The 26147-nt window shown below is 40.8% G+C and overlaps 1 protein-coding gene across 1 annotated transcript in view; it reads left to right on the forward strand.

Annotated features, from left to right (window-relative positions):
* The window catches only part of PTPN14 (protein tyrosine phosphatase non-receptor type 14), a 106666-nt gene that overhangs the window by 73381 nt on the left and 7138 nt on the right, over positions 1 to 26147 (forward strand). Inside the window, exons 6-17 of the mRNA XM_085054830.1 lie at positions 10 to 80; positions 1737 to 1824; positions 4257 to 4345; positions 5945 to 6032; positions 6688 to 6770; positions 9042 to 9099; positions 12381 to 12459; positions 14123 to 15612; positions 18210 to 18353; positions 19371 to 19589; positions 23085 to 23213; positions 24161 to 24395. Of these exons, the coding sequence (XP_084910956.1) occupies positions 10 to 80; positions 1737 to 1824; positions 4257 to 4345; positions 5945 to 6032; positions 6688 to 6770; positions 9042 to 9099; positions 12381 to 12459; positions 14123 to 15612; positions 18210 to 18353; positions 19371 to 19589; positions 23085 to 23213; positions 24161 to 24395 (2773 nt within the window). The remainder of the gene's footprint in view (positions 1 to 9; positions 81 to 1736; positions 1825 to 4256; positions 4346 to 5944; positions 6033 to 6687; positions 6771 to 9041; positions 9100 to 12380; positions 12460 to 14122; positions 15613 to 18209; positions 18354 to 19370; positions 19590 to 23084; positions 23214 to 24160; positions 24396 to 26147) is intronic.

The following is a 26147-nucleotide window of genomic DNA, read 5'->3' on the forward strand; positions in this document are numbered from 1 at the left end:
TTCTTACAGGATTGGACCCAGGATGAAGCTGTTCTGGAGGAGCTGACTCAAAAGGTTGCTCAGGAGCACCGAACTCACAGGTGAGCATGACATGATAAAGTTTGTACTATTTATTAAAATTTTTTGTCACCCTTCTAGTACTTCCCTGCCTCCCCATGCATTCCTGGCAGTGTTTAGCTAGCTTATCTTCATGTTACTATTATGCTTTGTCTCACTGGGTTTTTAATTAGTCTATCACAAAAGATTATCTGCCTCCTGTAAACACAAAGTGGCTGAGGAACTTAATCCCAAATAAACGAGCATTTACACCCTTAGGTTTAATGAGCATGTGTAACACTACTTGTGCTGTGCAGTAGACTCCTTTCTCTTTTTGATTTCATTTAATTCCTGATGGCGAAAGACCCTGTGACGTGCTCAGTGGTGATCCAAGGGCCTCTTTCAGGAGGAGGGGAATACAAATGCTCTCAGTGTAATGGAAATAACAGGAATTGGGTTTTAAGTCTCATGGAGAAGACACAGTATAGTGTTACTAGTTAATGAGCTAGGAGTGTGTGCATTAGTGCTTCAGTAAAAAAACCTTCTTTGTGAGCAGGCTTCTTTCATGTTGTCCAGGTGTTTGAGTGGTGGAAGTATTCAAACCTCCAGAGTGCTGTTATGGGAAAAATGGCAGTGCCCATATGTCATATGCAATAGGAATATTATGTGAAGGATGCTGCATTCCCCATTACATGAGAGAAAGTGGTTGTAAAAGGACAAATACCAGTCTCTGAGTCTAAGGCCATTCTCAGTTTTGAGTTTCAATGCAAGCCTGGGCCTTTGATGCAACCAAAGGAAAAGCTTCCAAGCCAGCCATGAACAGGCCTGGTTCTGTTCTCTCCCTGCCATGGGCTGCTTGTGTGATCTTGGTTAACTCACAGACTTGAAAGGAAAGATTTCCCACCTGCTGTGCTCTGTAGTGCTATTTCTGCAACACAAAGAGCAAATACTTCCTCTCACTTCAGCAGGTAGCTCGTATTGCACCTCCTTTCTCCCAGGTATTTGTCTTGTTCCTACATTTCTGTTTGTAAGCGGTGGTAAGGAGGAGCAAAGAGGAGAAAAATTAATAGTGGCCTTCTTTTGGAGTAACCTGCAATCTATTCTGACCTGCTTTTGAGAGTTGAAATCTGTTTGAATTCCTGAGCTGTAACAGGAGCGTGTGTAGACACGTGTGTAAAAGTTTTCAGCTGGTTTGTTCTCTCTTATGAAAGAGAATCTGTTCAACTTTTGGATTTAGTGTCTATGTTTTTGAACAGCCAACTTGAAAATGTAGGTCTTTCCTTTCAAGTCATTTTAAGAAACTCCAGTGGCCTTGTATAATATTCAGGCAGATTAGCACTCCTGTGGTTCAAGTTGTCCATCCAAAACTATCCACAACCTGATGGTTTAATAAAGCCTGGAAAAGATTTGATGCATGCAGAAGAAGCTGAGTAATATGATCAGTTCAGTTTATTTCTCCTGTAATATGACCTGTGCTTTGTACCTTACCTTAGTGACATTTAGAAAAATTTCCCCCCTTGCTGATTATGATCCTAATGTTGAAAGTTAGTTTTCTGTTGTGCATTTCTAGGCAGCATCTCCAAAGTGTCTTCTCAAGTGGTTTGTGAAATTCCCTTTTTTATTTTTTTTGCTGGTACTTTTGTGTGTGTGTGTGTGTATAATATTGAACTATTTGCTGCCTTTTGTTAATCTAATTGCAGTGGCATTACAGCAGCAGAGGCTGAGCTAATGTACATCAATGAAGTGGAACGACTGGATGGGTTTGGACAGGAAATTTTCCCTGTGAAGGTATGTTAGTGGATATTATAAAGGAAACTCTGAATCAAACGATGCAGAACTCTGCAGCAACCTTTGGACTGCGTGCATGCTTGTCCAGAAGAGACAGGACTCATTTAACTTCTCGAGAGGATGAAATGACTGCTGGTAGTTTGAATGGACATTGCAGCGTGAGGGTTCCTTAGGCCTGTAGTGCTACTTCTCTTCCATGAACATCCTTGTGACAGAAGAGGTTGCTGTGTTCTAGGGCAGGCTCAGTTTGGGAAACAGTGATGCTCCTTGCCTTCCTTTCAAGTGTTGTCTCTGGGGGAGTGGTCAGGCCAAATGCACATCAGCTCTGGTTGTCTTTAATATGATGGGAAAATGAGACCTTTTCATGTCTAAGTTGCTATTTACCAAGCACTAACTTCACTTTTCCTTGGTTTCTTGCATGTGCTCCCCACATTTTTAATAAGGGGGAATTTCAGGGATTATTTTGCATTTGCAGTCACTTTCCCTTCTCTGGAAGTCCCGTTCTGCCATGGATTGTCTGGATGTGTGGCCTTATGGAGCACGTGCTGCCATGATAAAGTTGTGCTGAGAAACTGAAAATTGCTGTTCTCAACATGGCCCATTTCTCTTTGGTGACCTACCTAGCTACCCTAAGGGGTGTGTTGTGAGCAGTTTTCCTGCTAAAGATAACTCGGAATTTAAAAACAAACACAGCTACACACCAAATGAAACAAGCTTCCTGCTGAAGTCAAAATTGATCCCTAGATGCCAATCTCAGAATTGGCCTGGAGGGGAGGAGCTGAATGGCAAAAAACTGTCAACCCACCAACAAAATTTATGGAATGTTTATTGCCAATGAATGAAATGAAAGTTTTCCTCAAATTAATTTGGAATAATGCTGCACACTACAGCAAAAGATTTCTGTGTTAGGAGTGTCATTAGGTATTATTGTATATGTCAGTAAGGTAAGTGTGAACAGTGGATTGGGTGCTCTGCAAAATGGGAGGAAGGTGTTAGCCTTGCATCAAGGAACAGTGTGTTGGCCTTGGAGGCAAACAGAACTGCACTCAAAGAGAAAAATGAACGATTTCTCTTTTTTCCCAGGTAGAAAATGCTATTAGAAATCCGTGTCTTTCTTTCCATATAGATATTTGTGTGTAAACATGCATACACACAGATATATATATATTTATATGTGTATAAAGACATACATTTTCCCCCACATCTTCCCAATCTTTTTGTCTTGTAAAACTCCCTCTGGCACCAAGCAGAAGAATGTGTTGTCCTCTAATCAGACTAAACTGCTGACTCTCTGCTGCCTTGTGGAAGAATCTGGCATATGCAGCCTTGAGAATCAAGGCACAGGCTGGGGCTTAAAAATTGTCATCCATGGTTTGTCTGAGAAACACTCAGTAGTTAAATAGGTGCAGATACTCCATCATTGCCTTCTGAGGATCAAGCACAGCAAGGCCAGGAGAACAGCTCTAATCTGGTTTATTAAAATGCAGTGATATTAAAACCTGATGGTTTCTGCAGTGTGTGCATAGTGCATCAACTTCCCTCATATCCTTTCTTCTAGCCATTCTTTCTAACCACACTCGTGATGTTAGCCTGATTTCTATTTACCACTTTAAAGTGTGAATCAATTACTAAATATGCATCAGAGGGGGAACTGTTCTTGCTTGTTGATAAAGGTAGAAAAACTTCTTTGTCAACAGTATTAAGCTTTTGTAGCCAAAAAAAGGGAAAAGGTGTTTTAAGAAAACTGATTGCAAAATGGAACAGGAGTGCATGGTTTTCAAAGAGGAGCCTACAGGGAGACGTGGGTTGGAGCAAAAACAATAGGACTTCTTAGAGTCCACTGCTTTTGCATTGTTTTTATGTGGTGTGTGCAGTTGAATATTTTACCCAACTATTGAAAATCAATGGAGGATGTATCTAGAGATGGAAGTACTTTTTGGGGTGATATGCTGTGAAGTTCTACACGGAGGCCTTACAGGAGGAAGTGTGAAGGGCAGAGCTTTTGAGAGGGATTCCATCTCCAGGTGTGGTGTTCTGAAATCTCTACATGTTTTAACAGATGTCTAGAGAAATACCATGAGTGTGAAAGAGAGCTATTGCTTTTGGTATTCCTACGGGCTCTAGATAGCTGTAATCACAAAGAGAGGGGATGTGGGGTATTATACAATGAGTGCCAGTTTGTGGTCTGTGTGGTGTTTGATAGAGGAGAGCTTTAAGCTCATTTAGCCTTCTTCTGGTCTCACTAGTCAACACAATGAATCCACTTAAGTGTTAACTGCTCTGAAATAATGAAAATCAGAGTCCAGTCAAGCAGCAAAATATAGGTTAGTCCTGCATCCACACTGAAGAAGGGCTTCTCTTTGGTACTTATACATGCATTCATGTATTGACCAGTTTCTTTATTAAACTAAATATATTATCCTTTTCTGCAGGATAACCATGGAAATGACATACACCTCGGTATTTTCTTCATGGGCATCTTCATAAAAAACAGAATTGGGAGGACGACTGTAATTTATAGGTAAAAATGAGGGTCTTTTGTATTTAAAGCAAGTTTCTTTCCAGAGCTCCATGTGTGGGATTTTTTCCTTACTTGCATATGTGACTTTAATAGTGCAAATCTTCTAACTAAGGAGTAGTCACCTTGCTGTTTTCCGGATTTGTCTCTTGGCCAAAAGAGATTAGATAAAGAATAATTTCTGATGTCTGTGAATGGGTTGGATGGCAAGAAAGCTGTGGTAGCCTGTCATGTATCTTGTTCTAGGTTACAAGGCTTTGATCCCTTTTCTTTTCTTTTCTTGTCTTTGTCTTCTTTGATGCTTCTGAATGCAAATCTCTTAAACCTCATGGTTGTCAGCCTAAGAGCTCAATGTTTCTGAAAATCTGGTTGCCACATTTAGGTGCCCCGCTGAAAAAAGTTGAACTTTCTCATTCTGTGATTTTGAAAGTCACAGCTGTGTTACTCCGTTGTTTCTTCTGCAGTTTATTTTGGTTATTAATAATGACTTAGCCATTAAGTTTCTTTTGTGGCTTTGTCCTGTATGAAAATGCTTCTAGAAATCTCCATGATTCCAGGGAGGGTAGTTTCACTCTTCTTTGCTACTCTTCTAGTGGGCATTTTTATTACTGTCACCGTTTACATGAAGTGGATTTTTACTGGTGCCTATTATTAGAGTAGGAATTTTGTGCAGCCAGAAAGTTGTGGTTTTCGTGGTGCACTGATTTTTCAGTCAGTAGCTAAGGCTTATATCAGACTTAAGCTGGAATGCTGGGGAGGGGTTGCCTTAAAACTGCTTTCATTAGTCAGCTTAAAAAATGTTAGTGCTCCCTTTTCCCCATAGCTGATGTTTTGCATATTTAATTATGAGAAGAAATTAGATAATCCTTTAACTGGTCCCGGCGACAAAAGCAAGAAGTTTCTTTACATGTAGAAATGAGAGTTGGTGCTGGGATTCTTACTCTTTGGAAATATGCACTTCAACCATCCTGCCATGACATGAAGAGGAATGCATGCTGCAAACAGAACAAACAAGTCTTTTCCATCCCCGTGGATTGCATGCAATGTACGCAAATGTCTGTCAGCTATTTGTAAGAAGATTATAACTCTGATCTTGGGCAACCTGACAATTACTTGGGGAAAAAAAAAAAAAAGATTGCAAGCATAAAGCCAGAGTATTAATGTGGTATGCATAGCCTACATAACCATGTTGTCAACTTAACCTTCTTTTGCAAGAATTGGTACTGAATGAAAGTTGGAAACAGCATTTTGGGAGGAATGCAACTTAAAATAATTCTATTACATGTGGCTAAAATCATTCAGTTCCAAAATGCCACAGTTCAGTAAAATGTTTTATCATTAAATTATTTTTGATGCCTCTTCTATTGTGAGTCTTCAGATTGGTGTTTTTAACTCTCCTACTTTGGGTTAAGACCTGAATATCCTTTCACTTTTAATGAGAACATGACTTCCTTATTTTCCTGGCCATGTTTCTTCCCCAAACAGCTACTGAAAAGCTTTCCCATGAAATGAGATTGGTGTTGACTAAGGGATTCTTACTGTGTTTGTGAAATGTTTGAATGTATGTGTTGGCAAACTCTAATGCATTTTTTTACTCTGCAGGTGGAATGACATTGGGAATATCTCTCATAACAAGTCTTCAATTGTTCTAGAGTTGATCAACAAAGAAGAGAATGTACTCTTTCACACAGTAAGAAAAAGATCTGGTCATCAAGAAAGTGTCATCAAGAAAGTTACTTACATGCAAATAAGCCTTTAAAATTCCACTTTCCCAAAGAGGCTCACTTGCATAACACCAGCCCCCTCATAGTTCATGTTGTACTTTATGCAGAAAGTGAAATTGACTTCAGTTTCTGTATTTCCTTCCAAGCCTCCTGAAATATGCTATGCTGGAAAGTCTGTAAAAAAATGAAGTGCTGTCTGGATGGCATAAATACAGCAGCATAAGTAGAAGCTGGGCATGAGCTACTGTGTGTGCACATACTGGAGCTCAAAGGGCTGTGGTGCTGTTCTGTGCTGCTTAAAATCACTCCACAGCTCCCTGAACCAAGGCCAGTGTAGAAAGTGGACCAGCAAGCTTGAGTCATTTTTTTGTTGCTGTCCCCCCCTACTGTGCCTTAGCAGTGAAGTGGCTGTGTGTAAATGCACACCACTGGGTTTCAGTAATCCTATGCCTTGAATGCTCTTGGGGCCACTGGATGTGTTCTAGGGAGCCAAATTCTGTACATGGTAGACCTCACCAAGCATTCCTGCATTTGGATTTTTAAAAAACTTCTTTGTCACTTCTTGGTAAGAATAACAAAATAAATGATTTTTTTTCCTTTTTTTTTTTCTCATTTTTAAAGGATGATCTTGAAAATGCCAAATATATTTCACGTCTGTTTGCATCGAGACACAAGTTTTACAAACAGAACAAAATCTGCACAGAGTGAGTACTGTTGCTTCACACTTGTTTTCTGACACCTTGCTTTGGAATTGGTCTGAGTTTTGGCCTGTCTGGTTTTATTCTTTTTGTGGGTTTTTTTTTTTCCTAGTCACATATGTCAGTTATTCTTTAGCCTTTTCCTTTTTTTTCTTGACTTGTTTTAACCAACAGCAAGAACAGACAGTTGAGAATGAAATTTCATTCTGAGCCTTGTGAGCTTTGATGCTCCCCAGGCAGCCAAATCCTACAGAGAGCCTTGAATTGAAGGCCTTGGTCTCTGCTGTTGTTAGCCCAGAGTATTGGTACAAACTGGAGTGAAAGGTGACATATATTATCATGTCAAAATGTGACTTATAGTAGCAGATGCACTGCCCATGAAGCAGCTAAGGGTGCTGTAAAGTGCAGGTTGTCATCTTCTAGTTTGGGCAGGATAATTTATCTGCCTCTTGTGTGTGCTGAACGAGGGAGGACACCTGGGTGCGTTAATCTGTGTAGCTGTACTGCCACAACGCAGCAGAGATTGTAAATCTAAACCTGAAGTCTCCTTTAGGCTCTGGTTTAAGCACTTTCTCAGAAACTGGCCTTGAGCTAGTCCTCTCACATGGGTGGATTCCTTCTAACTGAAGGAGGAATTCATTAGGCTTTAGCTTTAATTCAAAAGCCTGTTTGTTAGCTGAGATGTTTCATTTAACACCAGCATACAACATTTGCAGACTGAGATAAATTTGGCTTTCTAAAGGTCAATTTCAAATTCAAAATTTTCATTATGTGCTGGGTGTGTATAGCTTAGAACATTAAATTCTTGCAAAGCCTACCATGAAAAGTTTCATCAACAACTCTAGTTAGAGCTGGACATCCCATCTGTTTGCCTGGGTAATGCCATCTGTTGGAAAATAAAGCCAAAATGATGAGGGGAAGAGTGGAAGGTCTTTCACATGTGCACACATTATATTAACATATGGTGAGTTAGAGCATAGGATAGTCCAGCGAGGTGAACTGCTTTGAGTGATCTTTTCACATACAGAAAAGAGATCTTGATTAGATTCTATATGGTGCTTACAGTTCTTGGGATGTGAGTGGAAGACTAGAAAAGACATTCCTTAGCAGCAGATAATGGATTTCAATAGTCCACTCCTAAATTCAATTTTAATGGTTCCAGAGGGATTGAATTCAAAGGGACCCTCTGATTATCTACCCTGTGACAGTTAAGAAATAAAACAAAATACCATAGTCTGTCACCTTGGGATGTTTCCCCTTTGAAGCTCTATGTTGGGGTCAGCAGAGAGAACTTTCTGTTACCAATCATAATCCAGACTGCAGAAGCAATAGCTTTTGATCATGTTTCTTTCTAAACACTGAACCATTAGTATGTGGATCCCATGAATGGGGTGTATATAACAGTTTCATAGGCAACTTGCAAATGTTTGGGCTAATAAAGGTAAGGAATGTTACAAAGTCAAAGAGTGAAATAACAAGTTTAAATGTATTTTTGTCATTAGAACTGCTCTCCCTACCACAGTCTCATGTGGGATAGGCTTGTGTGGTAGAGCCACAGCTATTGATGACGGCATATTGTGTGTGTTTTCTACCCAAATAATTTTCCTGCCCTCTGTGTTAAAATGATGTTTGTTTTCCTGCGTGCCTTTCCTCTAATCGCACATAACATCATCCACCAGATCAGAAACTGTAAGAGGACAAATTCCACCTTTCCTCTCTTCACGTAAGCACTATATTTCTACCTCTTTCAACTTGTTTCTTTCCCTTCCTTGTATTTTAGTTTCCTCCTACACTCCTTGTTCCTTCCACTGCACCTGGCTACTCTAACACTGTATGTGGCTCTGCTAGTATTGTCTAACCAGTTGTTTTTTACCATTTCTTCCTGATCTGTGTGCATTGTTTTGGAGTGATTGCTATCAATTTCATAAAATCATTCTTGTTTTAATGTTCATGTTAAGTTACCTGAGACTGTACCTGTGTGCCATGTTCATTTTTTTTACTTAAGACCTGTTTGTTTATTTCATTTTAAACCAGAATTTTTCTTTCTTGTGCTTCCAAGTAAGTCAAATAGGATAATGAACAAAAGGCATGTCTAGTTTGGAATGGGAATACTTCCTGTAGTTAAAGAAGAACCTGAATTATTTTCATTTATTCACATATCTAAAAATCTCAATAATGAGTAATACCAACAGATTCTTCATGTCTTGGTGTTCCCATTCATTCTTGACTCAGAATTGAGATATTGTAGTTTCTATCATTTCTCTTTTTCCTCCACAGACAATCAAATTCTCCTCCCCCTATCCGACGACGGCCAACCTGGAGTAGGTCATCTTTGGTATGTGCCACAGTGAGGTCTTTAAGAATATCTCTATAATTTCTAATGAGATGAGGCGTTGTGTAAGATGAACTACTTTCTGAATTGCAAATAAGCCCATTTACTCATTTCTTGTAGGGAATATGATTAGAATGAGTTTCAAGGGTGTGAAGGGTGTGAAACTGCCCAGATTGATTAGTTGAACTGGATAATATCACCACTGAGTAGTAAAAATTACAGTCTTCAAGGCATTATATTTTTATTTGCCCTGCAGTAACGGAGCATCTTTTCTGCTGGATTGAGGTTATTTCAATATGTAGAGAAAATAATCCTCTGGAAAGAATTTGCAGTGTCTTGTGCTGTATGCATCAAATCTTAGGCATTATATAATGTTATATTGCACCTTTCTTCAATTCCTCTTGTTTTTGTATAAAGACTACTAAGAATTTACAGGCTTCTTGGTTTAGGACCCTATCTTCTATGTGAAGTTACTGCTAATTTAAGTTAAACTATTAGAATCAGTCAGGATTGTGATTCAAAGTTTTTCTTGAATTGTATTTATTTCCATTTAACTAATTTCCAGAAATACTGTCAATCTTAAAAAAGTGGGTAATTTTTTTCCTGAAATATTTACCAAAAAATCATGTGTATTTTTTTTTTTTAGTTCTGTCAGTTCTAAAGAGACTCTTTTTGGATTAAATTTTAACATCTAGCATGTCAGTATTTTTTAATCTTTCTTAAGAGATTCTGAATTTCTGAAAGAGTAGCACTGCTGGTTCCTTAGAGAGAGGGCAGTATTACCTCTGTGCAAGTTGCCAGTTCTCATGTGTGATATAGGTTATACCTACTTTTTACACCTTTCCAGGGTGAAAAGTCCATTAACCTATTGCTCCATGGCAAAAAGCTGATATGGGCAAGTGTTTTCTTGACATTTCCCCACAGAGTGGCTACAACATGTGAAAATGGTTCAAAACTGAACTTCAGCAGATACTGATCTTAGGATAGCTTTATCCTTGCACATTTCAACACAGGTTATTTTCCTGTGTCTGTGTTTACTGTCCATTAGCTCTAGAAGTTGCACTCTGTTTCCCAGGCAGTGGCAGGAAAGCTGCTGTAGCTGCCTCCAAATTACTTTCTCCTTCCATTGTTAAGGTGTTTCTAAGATCTCTTGGTGCCATACACAGGCTGTGTATTTCATTCTTTGGGGCATATTTACACTATTTTTGGTATCTATGAGTTTGGTCCCTGGAAATAACTATGATAAACTGAAGGTGAAGAAATTAATTGTGCTTTGCTTTTTTATGCTATGGCCTCTGTTATGTCACGAGGGGGAAATGTGGGCTGTTTTCTATATTATGTATGAAAAATGGAAATCTGCTCTTTCAAAGGAAAAAACCAAATCCTGCTGCTGCTTTGTTTTGAACATTAGCATGCAACAAGTTTAAAAACCCCAAAGTCTCAGGAAGATCCAGAGGAAGAATGCAGGTTCATCAATTGAAAAGGGCTGCTGACTTCCTTCGGTGAACTTTCAGCTGCCTTTCTCCTAATTGTTCTGTTAACTTGTTGGAACAGTTCTCCTTGGGAGGAAAAAAAAAGCCCTCCTGACTGCTGTCTGCACTGCACATACCTTCATACACCTACCTATTCATTTGTCTTGTGTAGCAATAAATCAGTAGGCAGAAATGGGAAGTGAAGTGGAATCTTTGGGGTGAGGCTCTGCCACTTCACTAGGGATCATGTTCTTTAGTTTCAGATCAAGACCCTTTATATGGTTTTGGCATGGTTTCTGCTGTTTCTTTTTCCTGTCAGACCACCCAGTGATGCTGGTTTTCCAGAAAAAAAACAAACCAACCCTCAGTGTAGGAGATCTTAATATAATGATATCTTTAATTACCTGATTTTTAAAAAAATCCAAGTGATCATTAATTTGGATATTGTTCTGCAGACCTCAGGGTTCTCTTTCTTCAGAAGAGGCAGATGGGCCTTAAAAAAAAGTCCAAATTTGTTACGGATACCTTTCACAACATCTATCACAAAGGAAACTGTCTGCTCCAGATGTATACATTCCTAGTAGAAGTCACTTCTCTTTCCTTGCATTTTTCCTTTGCCCTCTATTCATTATGCTTTCCAACATCTTAATTAGTTCCAGCCTCAGCTCCTCTACTAAGGTTGTCAACAGCACTTTCCTTGGCCCAGGTTGTTCAGTGAGACTGGGGTTTTATACCTTTGAAAGTAATTGTTGTAGTAGAAATACTTCTTGTTGTTTTCTAGCTCTGGCTTAACACAGCTATTTTGTATGCAAGAATGCATATGTGAGCTCAGGATCTTTGATTCTCATTCCTTCTCATCATTTACATAGAAAATGTAAATTTTGCCCCTTCCCCACCCCCTCTTCACTAGCAAACTTGCATGGTGCTCCTTTGGTGCATGTGCACGCAAAGGCAGATTATGTGGGGTTTTTTGCCTTGGGCATCCACAGTATTCCTTAATAGTTTCAACTACTTGAATCAGCCTGGATGAAAAGCCCTTATTCTGCTGTTAAGGAAGACATATTCATGAGACAGGAGTGTCTTCCTTGTCTTTCTGCTTACTTCATATATTGAAATATGTTTTCATAAACTTTACTCAGTGACACCAGACAGGACATTATAGTGCAGGTGGCAAAGTAGAATTGCAAAACACATCGGTTTGCCAAGGGACAAAGCTGGGGAATATGGCGTCAGCTCTGGTTTATTTTTCTGTAAATTATCTTGCTGATTTAATGCTGAGTTGCTCCCTCTGAGAGCTGTGTTAAATTTTTTTTTGCAGTGCAGATTATTGGAGTAAACTTGAATTCATTATCTAAGGAATTCAATGTCCATGTAATTTACAAAGTTATTTTAAGTCCATATGTGGTCCTATTGCTTGGATAACAGTGTCTGAAGTCCTTGAATTTGTTCCATCTCTGCTTTTGTCCCAGTTAGGTGTCTGTTTTGTTTGGGTTTAATTCTTCAAGGGCTTTTAATAAAAATGTGAAGAATTTTAAAAGAGCTAAAAAAGTGTGGATGTTGTTTCCTGAAGTGGTTGAGCTTAAAGGAGTCTTAACTGGTCAGCTTTGGGCCCTGTAACAAAATTTAGCAAGCAATTTATAAAAAGTTATTCTCTGTTTCTATGAGGAACTGCCAAGACGTGTCTTTGGCTGAGTAAGAAAGAGCAGTATTGAGTGGAAAGGGCATAGAATCATTTCTCCTCTTTCAGATGCAAAAATTGTAGGAGATGAAGTTCTAATGTTTTGGTTTTTTTTTCTTATGTTTTTATTGCAGCCAAGACAACATCCTTTTATACTGCCTCCTATGCATGTCCAGTGTGGAGAACACTACACTGAAACACATAATTCACAAGGTACTTAGAGCATATATTTTCCCTTTAATGTACTTCAATTTTATGTGTATGCAAAGAAGCTCCTAAGCCTTATGTCTAGATTTATAATGCCATCATGGTCAAATGGGAGCTGCTGCAGCAGGAGAACTAGCAGTTTTATAGTTAATGTTGCAGTAAGTCTTCTGTTTAAAGTCCAATTTCAGTTTTCAAATTTCCCTAAAATATCTGCGTGTGATTATATGGACCTTAAACTTGGTATTCCAGTTCAGTGAGCTGAAAAAATAATTTCTGGAGGGAGTGTGATGGCTGTACTCAAAGGCAGTGCCAGCTGGGGCCAGGGAGAGAAACCGAGTGAGGGAAAAGGAGGCAGCAAAAAGCTTTTGCTGTAGGAGAAATCGTAATGTTCTGTCCACGAAACTGCATCTGCAGACAGTCTTTTCTTCTAATTTTTCACCACCATCTGCCTGCATTGTTAGCCTTATGGACACAAGGAGGGTTAACTATTTTTACGCCCATGTTTGACAAATAAATTCTTTAAGAGGTTGTGCCAGGTTACTTTGATCAAGTCTGGGAATGGAGCCCAGCCCCTAAACACCTTGAGTCTCACACCCTTAACCACCCCACCTTTTGGAATACACGTAGCCAGGTCTGTTAGGCTGCTGTTCTTTGCAGTTCATGAGAGGTACAGCTGAAGTGCTCTCACCAGCGTAGGAACTCTCAGGCATACCTGTTAGTGTTTTGGCGTTGTGATGGTCTGACTATTTTTAAGGTAGAATTTGATGAGTTTTGAAAAGAGCAATTCAGTAGAGTTCCTTGCATACAGTAGACTTGACTTAGTGGCTTCTACGGTTCTACTGTGAATGTGAGGCTGTGAAGGATATTCTCAATTTTAGAAGAATTGTCAAGTTCCCTTAGTTTTATGACAGACTTTTCTATATTTTTAAAGAACTGGCTGATTTCAGAGTTTGGGGAGCTATTACTCTTTTCTTACAAGATTTTCAACAGGTACAGTCTTGCAGTAAAGTCATGATCCAGGATATGATCTTTACTGTCTTGATTTCCCCTCAGATACACTTGATTGAAGTATTAAATATGCTATAATGAATCTGTAGAGTGGTTTGTTGTTTTGTTGTTTGGGTTTTTTTTTCTTTTCTTCTTTTTTTTCCCTGAGCCTTGACCACCCATGTCATACTTCAGATCCTCAAAACTGTTGATTGGTCTGATGTAGGATTTCCAATTTCACAGTCCTCTGCTACTTTGAATCTCAGACAGCTGTGTATCAACAGAAGAAACAAGAGATTTTTTTCAAGTTAACCATATGCTAGGAGCACTGGAGTTTTAAGGTGTCAGCAGCAGTGAAGCCTTCCAGGATGCTGAGGGAGGAGATGCCCCTTTATTCTTCCTTGCCACCTCAGGCAAAAACACTTCCTCTCTTTCCCGTTACATGTTTCCCACAAGGACCTGAACGACCATATTTTGCTAAGCTTTGGGAGAGTTTATGTTAGCAGCTTTGCTTTAGCTCTGTTTTGATGGCTCAAGGGTGCTCCCAAGACCAGCTGTTCCTTGCACTTGTACATTAACTATCTCTGTGTTCACTGGTGCAGACTGAATTTGAAGTTTTGTTAATAGCGAATAAGTACTTGTGGGTTAAAATTTTTGATATTTTTATCTCTGCTCTACACAGATAGCATTTTCCATGGAAATGAAGAAACTTTCTACTGTAGGTCTCAGACCAGTTTGGATAGGTGTCCAGTGGACTTCAGCTACTTGAATGGTAATGGACCCAATGGGAGTGTGTGCAGTGCCCACAGCATGAACTCCCTCAATCGCTCACAGAACTTCATCCAGGCATCTCCAATGTCCTCCAACCTGAGCATCCCGGGAAGCGACATCATGAGGGCAGACTACATCCCCAGCCACAGACACAGTGCAATCATCGTCCCATCCTACAGGCCGACTCCAGATTATGAAACGGTCATGAGGCAAATGAAGAGAGGGGTGATCCAGATGGACAGCCAAAGTCAGTCTCTGAGGAATCTCAATATTGGAAACACACACGCTTACAACCAGCCGGAAGACCTAGTTTACAGCCAGCCTGAGATCCGAGAGAGGCACCCTTACACGATCCCATACGGGCCCCAAGGGGGTGGATACACCAAACCCGTGGTCCCGTCTGACCAAATGACCCCCAACAACGCCGCTCAGAACAAGACAGCAGCCAGCGCCATATCCCACACGGTCAGCACCCCAGAGCTGGCCAACATGCAGCTGCAGAGCAGCCAGAGCTACAACACCGCCCACATGGTGAAGAACTATCTCTTCAGACCCCCTCCCCCGTACCCGCGCCCGCGGCCGGCCACCAGCACGCCCGACCTGGCTAGCCACCGGCACAAGTACGTCAGCGGGAGCAGCCCCGACCTGGTCACCCGCAAGGTGCAGCTCTCGGTGAAAACCTTCCAGGAGGACAGCTCGCCCGTCGTGCGCCAGTCGCTGCAGGAGGTCAGCGAGCCCCTCGTGGCCGTCAAGCATCACGCGGCGGTGAACAAGCGCCACAGCCTGGAGGTCATCAGCAATATGGTGCGCGGGATCGAAGCCATGGCCCTGAAAACTCTGAACGCCCCTCTGCCGCGCAGGAACACCTTGCGGGAGCAGGTGCAGCCGGAAGAGGCGGTGCAGATGGGGCACGAGGTTCAGCAAGTTCCTCATTACCACCACAAAAAGACATTTTCTGATGCCACGATGCTGATACACAGCAGCGAAAGTGAAGAGGAAGAAGAAACCCAAGAATCTGTGTCCCGGATAACAGCCCTCCATGAGAACATGGAGTACAGTGCTCAGCTGCAAGCTGCCTTGGCTAGAATACCAAATAAACCTCCTCCGGAGTATCCCGGGCCTCGTAAAAGCGTCAGCAATGGAGCACTGAGGCAGGACCATGTTAGCATTTCTGTGGCTGTAGCCAGGGCCAAGGCCATGAGGCCGGGGCCTTCCAAAGCCATCAGTGTCTCTCGAACTGATCAAGTGGCAATCAATGGCTCTTCACTGGGGCCCTCCATCTCGGAGCCTGACCTCACCAGCGTGAAGGAGCGGGTCAAGAAAGAACCGGTCAAGGAAAGGCCTGTGTCAGAAATGTTTTCTATTGAGGACAGCATTATAGAAAGAGAAATCATGATGAGGGTAAGTGCCTTCCTCTGTTGCGGTGGCTTCTTGGAAATCAGTAATCACACCGGTCAACTTCCATACCAGAAAATGGTTGGGTCAGTAAACTGTGGGGAAAGTGTGGGTGGGAAGCTGTGGGTTTGCTTTAAGTTGGGAAACGTGATATTAAGTGCCACATACAATTTGGTTTTGTGGGCCGTCAAGGGGGCTGATCCCATGCACTGCTTGGGCTTGTCTGTTTCTTCAGCTGTAGCTCTTTGGCTGCTGGCCAGACCTGTGTCTGACCCAGCTGAGGATGCCACCACCCTGGCAGCAGGGCTGGCTGGAGCTGGGTGGCAGAGCATGCAGCTGGGGATGAGGAGGCTGATGGCAAAGCCCCCCTTGATGGCTTCTTCCCTTCAGGATTTGAGGGCAGGGCGAGTCTGGAATGTGTTTGCTGAGATGGGTGGGTGGTTGTGTTTTGGCACCAGCATTTTATTCCTACTTTGCAAGGATGTCGAGTGAAGTATCACATAACATAATGTCAACTCAGGATTTTTTTCAAATGATCTTTAATTCCCTTTCCTGACACTTTATGTAACATAGTTATCTGAATAAAACCCCAGTAGCTCTGGAACATGGATTGTCGGTTTTGCCAGTAACTGAGGAACCGGATATCTAAATAGAGAAGCAGCAGATGTAGAGGCTGTGTGTGGTTGAGCATCTGGATTGTTTATTTTTTAAAAAATGCACTCAAGTATGAGAAACAGGGTTCTGTCAAACTTGCAATGAATTTGAAATAAGAAGTATTTAGAAGCAACAACAGAAATATGAGGGGTGCTTACCACTTAGTGACCTGCATATGTACCTGGTGTAGTGCTGTGAGCAATGCAACTGCAGTCACAGAAAGCAAAGTGTAGGCACTGAGGTCTGAGACAAATTAATAAAGCATCTAAATGATTCAAAGCAGAAAAGGGCTTGTAGTGTGCTAGATCAATAACGAGCTAGATTCAAATACTATTGTATATTCAAAGAAATTTTCTAAACCTGTCTGTTGTTCTTGTCCATTGGGCATCCTTATGCTGATGTAATTGTTAGCGATATGACCTGAGCTACTAAGTTGCAACATGGAGACTGAATTTAGTCCTTGCCAGCTCCTAAACTTTAAATGTAAAATAGAGACTTGACTATAAAGTACAATTTTCCATTTATGAATAGACATTGGTGTAACAACAAGCATGTATATATTAATGTATGCTTTCTTGTGAAAAGCAAGAGCCCACAGGACTTTAGGATGGAAATGAAGGTGAGAAAAGAGCTTAGATGTTTGAGTATTCTTCCTCTGCAATAGCCATTTGGATCACTTTGATCAAAAGGTCCTTTTTTGTTGTTGTTTCGAAAATGAAGGGGTAGTATTAGCATTGTTTAGCATTTTAAGGTGGTTTCAGCCTAGATCAGGAGTCTTGACATGTGTGGACCTTCCTTTTGTCACAGGAATCTGGTGTTACTTTAATGGTAATTTGGTGACCTTGATCTGTTAAGCACAGACTTTCTTCTCTTTCACCTTTGAAGTGGTAAAAATAACAAAATTCCCAAACAAAGGAAAAATACTTGCATTTTCCTGCTTTCTGAAAGTATAAATAGAAGCCATAGTGGGTTTGGATGTTTGTTTTTTTGCTTAGTGCTCTGGAGGAACCCAGTGGTGAGGAAAAAGCTCACAAGCTTTTGAAAAATCAAGCCATTTACATATGTCTAAGAGCATTCAGGTTCAGTAGTGTGTTTCTAGTACCTAATCTTGCCCCATCTGGTGACCACAGCTTCCATATGTGTGCTGAGAAACAGGCACCCCTTCTGCTTATCCCTCCTTCCAAATCCAGCAGAAAGAGCTGTTAAGGAAATGGAATAAAATATTCCTAATTTGGGTACTTCTGGACATGCTCTGTCTTTTTTGATGCTTCAGTTCCCAGTGGCATACAGAGGGGGCAGCAGGATGAATTTAAAATTCATGCTCTGGTTCTCTATGTCATACCATAATATGATTCATGAATATGATAAATAATATCCCTCCCTGGCTGCTGTTGCATTTGGTTTCTGGGACATGCAAGCTCAGTATTCAGTCCAAAATATATCATGGGTTTGAATCACCATAAAAGCTGAGTGCATCAGAAGACTTCTCATTTTAAGTATTACCATCACAGAACAGAAACAATGGCCTGTGTTTTGCTGTTAGTTGTTATGGATTGAAATTATTGCTTTTTAAAAGATGCCCCAGGTATCTTGGCTTTGGTAGTGCTACTTTAACGTAACAGGGTGATGCTTTGTGTGTCCTGCATTCAGAATAATGTCTGCAGGAAAATGCCTGAGATTGTATTTGTGTGTCTTTTGATGGCATGTAAACTGTATTACATGCTGGGATTGCTTCTTTGAAATTAAAATTCTGTGCTCATGTAGGAGCAGGCCTTTGAGGAATAACAGGAAGAATAGAGGTTGTATTTGAATTTACGATGCTAATGGTGATCATCTGCATTCCTTGGCCAGAGAGTTGCAGATTTTGGAGATTAAAAAAACATTCCAGCATTTTACTGGCATTATAAATAATCACACAGAGATGAAAACGTGCCTTTTCTTGCCAAAAGAATCTAGAAAAGCAGAAGATGGCAGGCCTGGAGGCCCAGAAGAGGCCCTTGATGTTGGCAGCACTGAACGGACTCTCAGTTGCTAGGGTTCCAGTGCCGGAGGACAGCCAGGATGAAGTCGCCAAGGTGCCAATGGATGAGAGGGTAAGATGGAGCCTCATGAAATGTCGCTTGTTCCCTTTGTTCCCAGCAGCATGAAGTATCTAAAATACTAAAATTTGATTTAAAATGTGAAGAAAATTTTCTCTTAAAAGTTTACAGAGTCATTAATGCAAAAGATCTGTGGCTAACAGTGGTATGTCTTTGAATGCAGGCAAAGCATTAAATGTCTTGAACATTTACTTAAGTGTCAGTGAAAATGGAGGCTGTTCTCTGTTTCACCTGACTGTACAATGTCATACAAGATCAAACTGTAAATCTTAAGACTTTGCACATTTTTCACTTAATCAGGCAAAGTTCTACAGTGATCACCATAGATACTGTCTTGCACGTACTGATACACCTAAGGAGTGTGGTTAAAGTCTCTAAAGGGATTAAATTTTTTTTAAAAAGGCTGTTTGCCTCCTGATGTTTGCACACACGGGTATGTGCGTGTATGTTGAATTTCAGAAATTAAAAACAGTTGCTGCTGTTAGGTTTGAGAAGCAAATTCTCAAAGGATCTTTCTGGTTTTCTGGATAGAAATTTGCAGCCTTTTTTTCTTTTTTGTCTGGTACCCAGGCAGCAACACTTCATCTCCACCTGTCTGTATGCAGGGTTGTGTTCATCCACAGACATTGCATCCTTGTCAGTGTGGAAGTATTTTGAAAATGTGGGCTATATCACACTTCTCGCAGTATGATCTTCCTGAAAAAAAAATTAAAATATCTATGATGTTGAAATCATGTATTCAGACTGAAACAAGATTATTTAGCACAGGTTTGCTTTTTATGCTATCAGTCTTCAAAAACGTGGAGGTGGAGTGTAAAACTGTAAAATTTGCCTGTGGTTTCATTTGGTAGAAATAAGTGTGTCATGTTTCTGTCAGATAACAGCAGAAGGAGTGAGTGAGAGAAAGCTATGGATGTCTATTGGAATTCAAAGAATGGGTGGATGGGTCTAGTTGTAAATGTTCTTCCCAGAAGAATTAATGAGTTGGTGTTCCTTTCTGTTAAATCCTAGTGCAAAATCTTGAGGAGGAAGCTGGAAGAGGGGATGGTGTTTACAGAATACGAGCAGATTCCAAAGAAAAAGGCAGATGGGATCTTCACCACTGCTGCCCTGCCTGAGAACACGGAGCGCAATCGCATCAGGGAGGTCATTCCTTACGAGGAGAACCGAGTGGAGCTGGTGCCAACCAAAGAAAATAACACAGGCTACATCAATGCTTCACACATAAAGGTAAAAGCTTCCTTGAGTTTTGCTTGGCAAATGAAGGTATGCTAAAGCTTTGTTGGCATTTCTGGCTGCACAGCAGAGTTTTCCTTACCTCTGGAGCTTCAGAGAAGGTAACTTAGTCAGGATGCATCATTGTACCTTTGTGTCACCATGGGCATCTCTAATGTCCCCTATCAACTAACATGCAGAAGTTGATTTAACTGCTGGAGAGTGGGAAGTCATTTTAGAGAGGCATCCTGGCTTTTTTGTGCCCACCTTTGCCAGCTGGTTGTGAAATGATTCTATTGGTTAATGTAGAAAGAGATGCCATGTTTCCTAAACCTCATGAAAATGCCTGAGATCAGCCCCAATACCTGCAGCGTGATAAAGAAAATTTTTAAAGTATGCAGTGGCCTTACTAATAAGATCCCTGCATCTCTGACTGGAAACTGCACTGAACTTCCATGCTTTAAATTATGTTTTTAACAAGAAACTTTGGATTTCATGTTAATTCAATATAGAATTAGTTAAAGATATGATCTGACTGTATTTACAAGCATGGTCAGTTTTAACAGTGAACTATGCTCCAGTGACTGCAGATGCTTGTTTTTCTTTAAGGTACCAGCAGTATTTACAAAGTGCTCTGTTGGCTTTTACTGTACCCTGAGAGATGTAACAGAAATCCTCTGTGTCAGATGACAGATTCTGTTTTAAGAGCGGGTTGTCTGCATTTTCTCATTGTCAAAATCCAAATTAAAAAGAAATAATTCAAAAATAATGAATAAAACATCCTGTTAAATTAATATTTCCTTGAGTAAAAGCCTTTTAAAAGTTTAAAGAGACTTGCTGGCCTTGGCTGTGATTTACAGTCTTAAATCCTGGTGATTCAAAACAATTTCTGAACCAGGATCCTGGCAGTTTATCACTTCTCTGCATAGCCTGGTAGGAAGCAGATACTGAGTTTTTGCATAATCAGACATTGCTGTGATGATGAATTTCTGAGCCCAAAATTTTTCACCTGCTTTGTAGGTGGAGGAGATAAAAAAATTCTTAAATGATGCCATTTTCCCTGGCTAGTTTTGAGCCCACATTTTATCTTGTGTGTTGCTGTTGGACACAAACACATCTCATGTCCATAGAGCACCCAGGAACAGACAGCAGTGTTTTGATGCCTGTTTTGAGGCCTTGGCAGGGTTTTCCTCCTGCACTCGCAGCAGTGCTTTCAGAAGCCAAGCAGATGTGCTTTTGCTTAGAAGGTGAAATTGCATCTGTGAAATTTACCTCAGTAGCACAGTGTGTGTCTGTGTTTTCAGCCCAATATTTAATTTTTAATTCCTGCACTTAGGGCATTAGAATGCAGTAAACATTCCAGGCATCCCATTCCCTTCAGACTATTTATGGGCCTTTCATGTCATGTGCCAGGAGGCTGGATATTTGGACCAGAAGTCAGTAGACAAAGAAAACTCCTCTATCATCCTGATAAGATCCATGCCTGGAGGATTCCAGCTCCCACTGCTTGGTCTGCAAGCCCCACAGTTTTACAATAATTCTCTGTTTACTCACCATGGATCGTTGCTGTTAAGATACAAAGATCATCGTCTGTATGAGAGAGAAAAATTGTAATTAAATTTATGGATTAAGTGAAAAGGTTTTTAAGAGCACTTCATCTGACTGTTTGGGTCAGGTCAGTATTGACTCAAAAAGCTCAGTAGTGCTGCACTAGCATTCATGGCTGCAGACCATCTGTCCCAGTAGAGGACGCCGGTTACGGCTGTGCAGTTTGTAATAATCCCCATCTAGTGCAAGAACTGGAGGAGTCTATCTGCACTGGTTTTGCAGTTTTTAGCCATCATTAAAAAAAAAAAAAGCTGCATAGTATGAAGTATGTAAAAGGAGCTGATGTACAGGGTCCAAGAGTTTTCAGTGAAGTGAGAAACTTATACAAAAACTATGTTATGTACAGGTGTAAAACCCCAAGCATCTCAGCTTAATAAACAGTTGTTTGACTAACAAATAAACTGATCCTATTTCTGGAAATGTATTCAAAGATTTGTACCTCAAACACAGTATATGGTTGAACTTGTCAGAGTTATTGATTGTTCCTTTTAGCGTTGTCTGCCAGTACGTTGATATTTATGGATGTGTCAGCATTTTTGTTGTAAATCTTCCTCTCTGGGATTTATAACTTTGGGAGAAGTGGCTCTGGGCTAATAAACAGAATTAGAAGGCTTTAGCCTGAGAAGGAGAAATACTTCAACTTTCCAAAGTAATTAGTTTATCTGGTTCTGCTGGTAAGCATATTTTTGAAATGATGTGTAGTAGTTCTAAAAGCACTTGGTCTTTTTACCTAAAATGTTAAGAAAAAAAAATTAAGTCTTTTTTGATGTATGGCAAATTATGTGTCATAAAATTACAATTTTTTGTACACAAGTGATTCTTTTTAACTGCCTCTGTCAGTTAAATGAAGCTGTGTTTTATGCTGGCTAACTGCAAGGTAATGCTGGCTCTGTTCAGGGCACTACAGAATTCACAGTGTGTAAATCTGTGTGATAATGCTTTAAAAAGAATTTCATTACATGTCATGCAAATACACAAATTTCTGTATGATGTGGTTGGTAAACCAGTTGTGTATTGGGAAATAGATTTACATGACCGCAGCTTTGGATAATTTCAAACCTCTCATGGCATTTGAAAGCCATTTAATGTGCTGCATTTACTTTATGGTAGTTTTCAGGTTCTGAACTGAAAAACCCAAGATGAGTTAGGAAGAGTAACTTGAAATGAAGCCTGTCTTGATCTCCTCTCTGGCACAGGCCTGTCGAGCTCTGTTATGTGCAGAATGTGGGATGGCTGCATCCTCTAGGCATGGCTTGGCTGCATCTTCAACAGAGACCAGTGTAGGAACAGGCTTTTTCAGACAAAAATCACTTTTTGTCTGAATGAAAAATAAGTAAGGGAGGTCCTAACCAGCAGAGGCATTTAGCTTGTCAGGGACAGTGTCATTTATGTTCAGGCATTCTTTACTACAGTGTCTTAATTTGCAGCAGGGTGGTGCCTTTTTAATGCATGTAGGCACTTCCTTTGCTTCTCAGCTTTTCTTCCACTCTAAGTCTGTGGTGTCAGTCAGCTGCTTATTTGTACTTCAGCCATATCAGACACAGGGCCTCAAAAAAATCCCCAGATTTTTTTGGTTGGTGGGTTGTTGGTTTGTTTTTTGGTTTTTGGAGATTTTTTTTTTGTCTGCACAATCCAGATGCAATGGCAAGAAAGATAGATGACATTTAGGCCAAATATTTATGTTTCTGGGCATCAAGACAGGGCATGGAAGCACTGCAGTTTATGTTTTGTCAGATTTGCTCTTATCAAAAGGATGATTTTTCTTCATAATTTTGACCAAAAGTAGAAGAACAAAGAAGTAAAGGTTTCACTGTAGTCTCATTTGTTTTAAAGGCAGTTCTGGCACAGACCCTGCTGAGAATTTGGGCACTGACTGGTTGTTTCTTTTCCTCTCTCTCCCAGGTAACTGTAGGTGGAGAGGAGTGGCACTACATTGCTACCCAAGGGCCTCTGCCACACACATGCCATGACTTCTGGCAGATGGTGTGGGAACAGGGGGTGAATGTTATAGCCATGGTCACAGCTGAAGAGGTATGTGAAATCACAGAACACAGTTCTTTCTGATGTGAGCAAATCTCCTGTTATCATCACTTCCCACTCCAGTAACCTGTTTTTTCTATCAACATCCCCTTTTCCTGTGACTCTGTTTGAACATATGCCTGTACTGCTCTCATACTATACTTCTTAACTTTCTGACACTCGGTTTGGCAAGTGCTAAAGTGAAACAAGCTGGAGCCCTCCTTCCCTCTACTTGGGCCAAGCCAAACAAAGATGTTTCCATTGGAATGTGAGAGCGCTCAACTTGCTCCTGGTTAAAATGACAGAGATTTCCACACTGTCCAAGGCCAGTTCTGCATACCATCACTCTTATCAGCTGAAAAGAGACCACAAGCTGTTGTTTCCATAGAAGTGTCCATGTAAAAAAAAAAGAAAAAAACAAAAACCCCAAACATAAACACCCCACAACTTTTTATTCTTATGCCAAGTAAAACAGTTATTCCTATTGTAATCCAAGAACTATGTGCTATGTTGTAAAAACTGGCACATGTTGTTAGCTAACACCGCATTCGGCTTCATGCCTGGCTGCTTTCAGCAAACACAGGGAGTAGCAGAGCCCATCAAGTCACTGTCCAGCTCCTAAGGCTGATCAAGAACAGATACTTAGAAGCTGTTGAAGAGATTCTCCTTCTATTTAAAGGAGAGGCTTCCCCAGGAGGAGAATATTTACACAGGTGGTGTAGGCAGTAGCTGTCTTTTGTCATGGGACAAGAGTTAGTTCTTCAAGTAGTTTTACACTTAGAAATATTACATGGCTGAGAGGTTTAAGGGATATTTTCTCTACTTTGTGGGATGCTCCTTGCTCTTCCAGTGCTTCGAAATAAGAATAGTTGGCTCATCTGCAGAGTTCTATGCCCTTAGTTTGTACAGAATTATAATTGCAAGGAACTAATGGCTTTTTGTCTTGTTTTGTTATTAAGGAGGGAGGAAGAAGCAAGAGCCATCGTTATTGGCCTAAACTGGGCTCCAAGCACAGCTCAGCCACTTACGGGAAGTTCAAGGTGACAACCAAGTTCCGCACAGACTCTGGCTGCTTTGCAACTACTGGTCTGAAGGTGAAGCATCTTCTCTCTGGACAAGAGAGGACAGTGTGGCATTTGCAGTATACTGACTGGCCAGACCATGGGTGTCCAGAAGAAGTCCAAGGCTTTTTATGTAAGATTTCTTTAATTTAAATTATAAAATACATCTAGAAAAATACTGCTCACACTGGATTCAGTTCGTTGTACCTAGTTACAACTGGGATTGATATCAAATGGTTATTGCTGTGGCATTCACAGGCCTCAACTAGGTTTATACTTTGCTTCAATTTGGAGGAAAAAATGTGGAATTCAAGAGGTAGGAGCTAAGGTGATAAGGAGGAGGAAAAATCCAAGGAAGCAGCAGTGCCAAAAACTCAGGAAATTTTAAATAATAGGATACTTCTGCTGGTGGATCTGTCAGTGTAAGTTACTGCCATTTCCCAACTATCTAATGAGTATAGGAGATAATAGGCTGCACACAAAAGTGGGTCAGAGGATCAATTGCTATTGAAATATGGTGCATCTCCTCCAGTTTTTCTTTTTGTCAAAGAGCAGAGGGCTCTATCACACATGCACATGAACTCACTGCCACTCACATGTACCCAGACAATGCTTAAGGGCCTCCCCAATTACATAAGGTCCTGGTTTGTGCATTTCTCAAAATACAACAATTATATTCATCTGTAATGTGTTAATAACACTTCCTGATCCTTACCAAATAATAAGCACTCCCAGATTAAGTAATAGGAATTCAACCATTATTTAACTAATGACACATCTCTGGCACTACAGGAGAGAACGATACAGAAATCTTTACATTACCACTGAAGGAGTCTGCACATGGTGTACTGATGTGTTGGAGATGCCTGCCCTCTTAGTTCCTGAAAGCTTTGCAGCTGCAGGGTAGCTCTGTGGCAGCTGAGTCCTCTCTCAGGAAGGTCCATTAGTTCTACTTCAGTCTTGACACAGCTACAGTCCTTTAGTGATCCATTACCCTTTGCAAGGTTCAAGCTCAGTGTAAACAGGCCATCCTCCTTTCCCCAGTTCTGCCACCAAAGCAAAAGATAAAAAATGACATTTCAGCTTCAGCAAAGGAGTGCCAAGGAATCTGTCTTCAAGGAAAAGCTATTGCCCAATTCCTCGTTTGTTTCATACTTTGTTTCTCCTACCAACCCCTATAGCTGTGTTTGAGCATGGCAGTAATTGGAACCTGATTGTCCCCTGTTCTCTGGCATTGTTTGCCACCACTTGGAGTCCCATTTCACTGTGTGCATCAAAACGTAGCTTTTCTGATGCTGGTAGGCCTCCAGCTCCATCCTGCCTGCAGGGAAAGGACAGCTGGGGCTGCAGTGCCCTGACACCAAGGGTCAGAGCAGGAGAGTTCAGCTCAGGTTTTACTTCCCACTCGGACTGCTGGGAAGCCAAGTGAGCTTCCAGCACGTGAGGTTCTCAGCCTGGTCTGACAGTAGGATGTGTTGAATTACACTAGGACAGCCACACAAGGCAGCTGTTCTTGAGTCCTCAGCTTTCTACAAATGGCTTCAGGGAAAACAAAGCAGTGATCTCCCAGAAGGGCTCATAGCTATTGAGTAACAAACCCTGAGCAGAGAGTGGGGGTGAGATTCTGTCACAGTCTAGGAGGGAGAAGGAAGAGAGGAAACAGGGCAGATGGATGCTCGCTTCCCATCTGATACTGGCTTTGACAGGCAGTAGTTTCAATGGGACTTAGCTGTTGTTTTGATCCCAGCCTGTTAATAGCAGGAATTGCTGTAAGTAATGTCTACAATCATCTGCTTAGGGGACCTGGAGATTTGCAAGGGGGAAAACAGAATTTAATTTTTTAAAAGAACTATTTAATTTAAAGGAGCAGACTCCCAAGTAATAA

The sequence above is a fragment of the Lichenostomus cassidix genome, chromosome 3 (assembly GCF_008360975.1).
Source record: "Lichenostomus cassidix isolate B80296 chromosome 3, HeHo_3.0, whole genome shotgun sequence".
Taxonomy (NCBI): Eukaryota; Metazoa; Chordata; class Aves; order Passeriformes; family Meliphagidae; genus Lichenostomus; species Lichenostomus cassidix.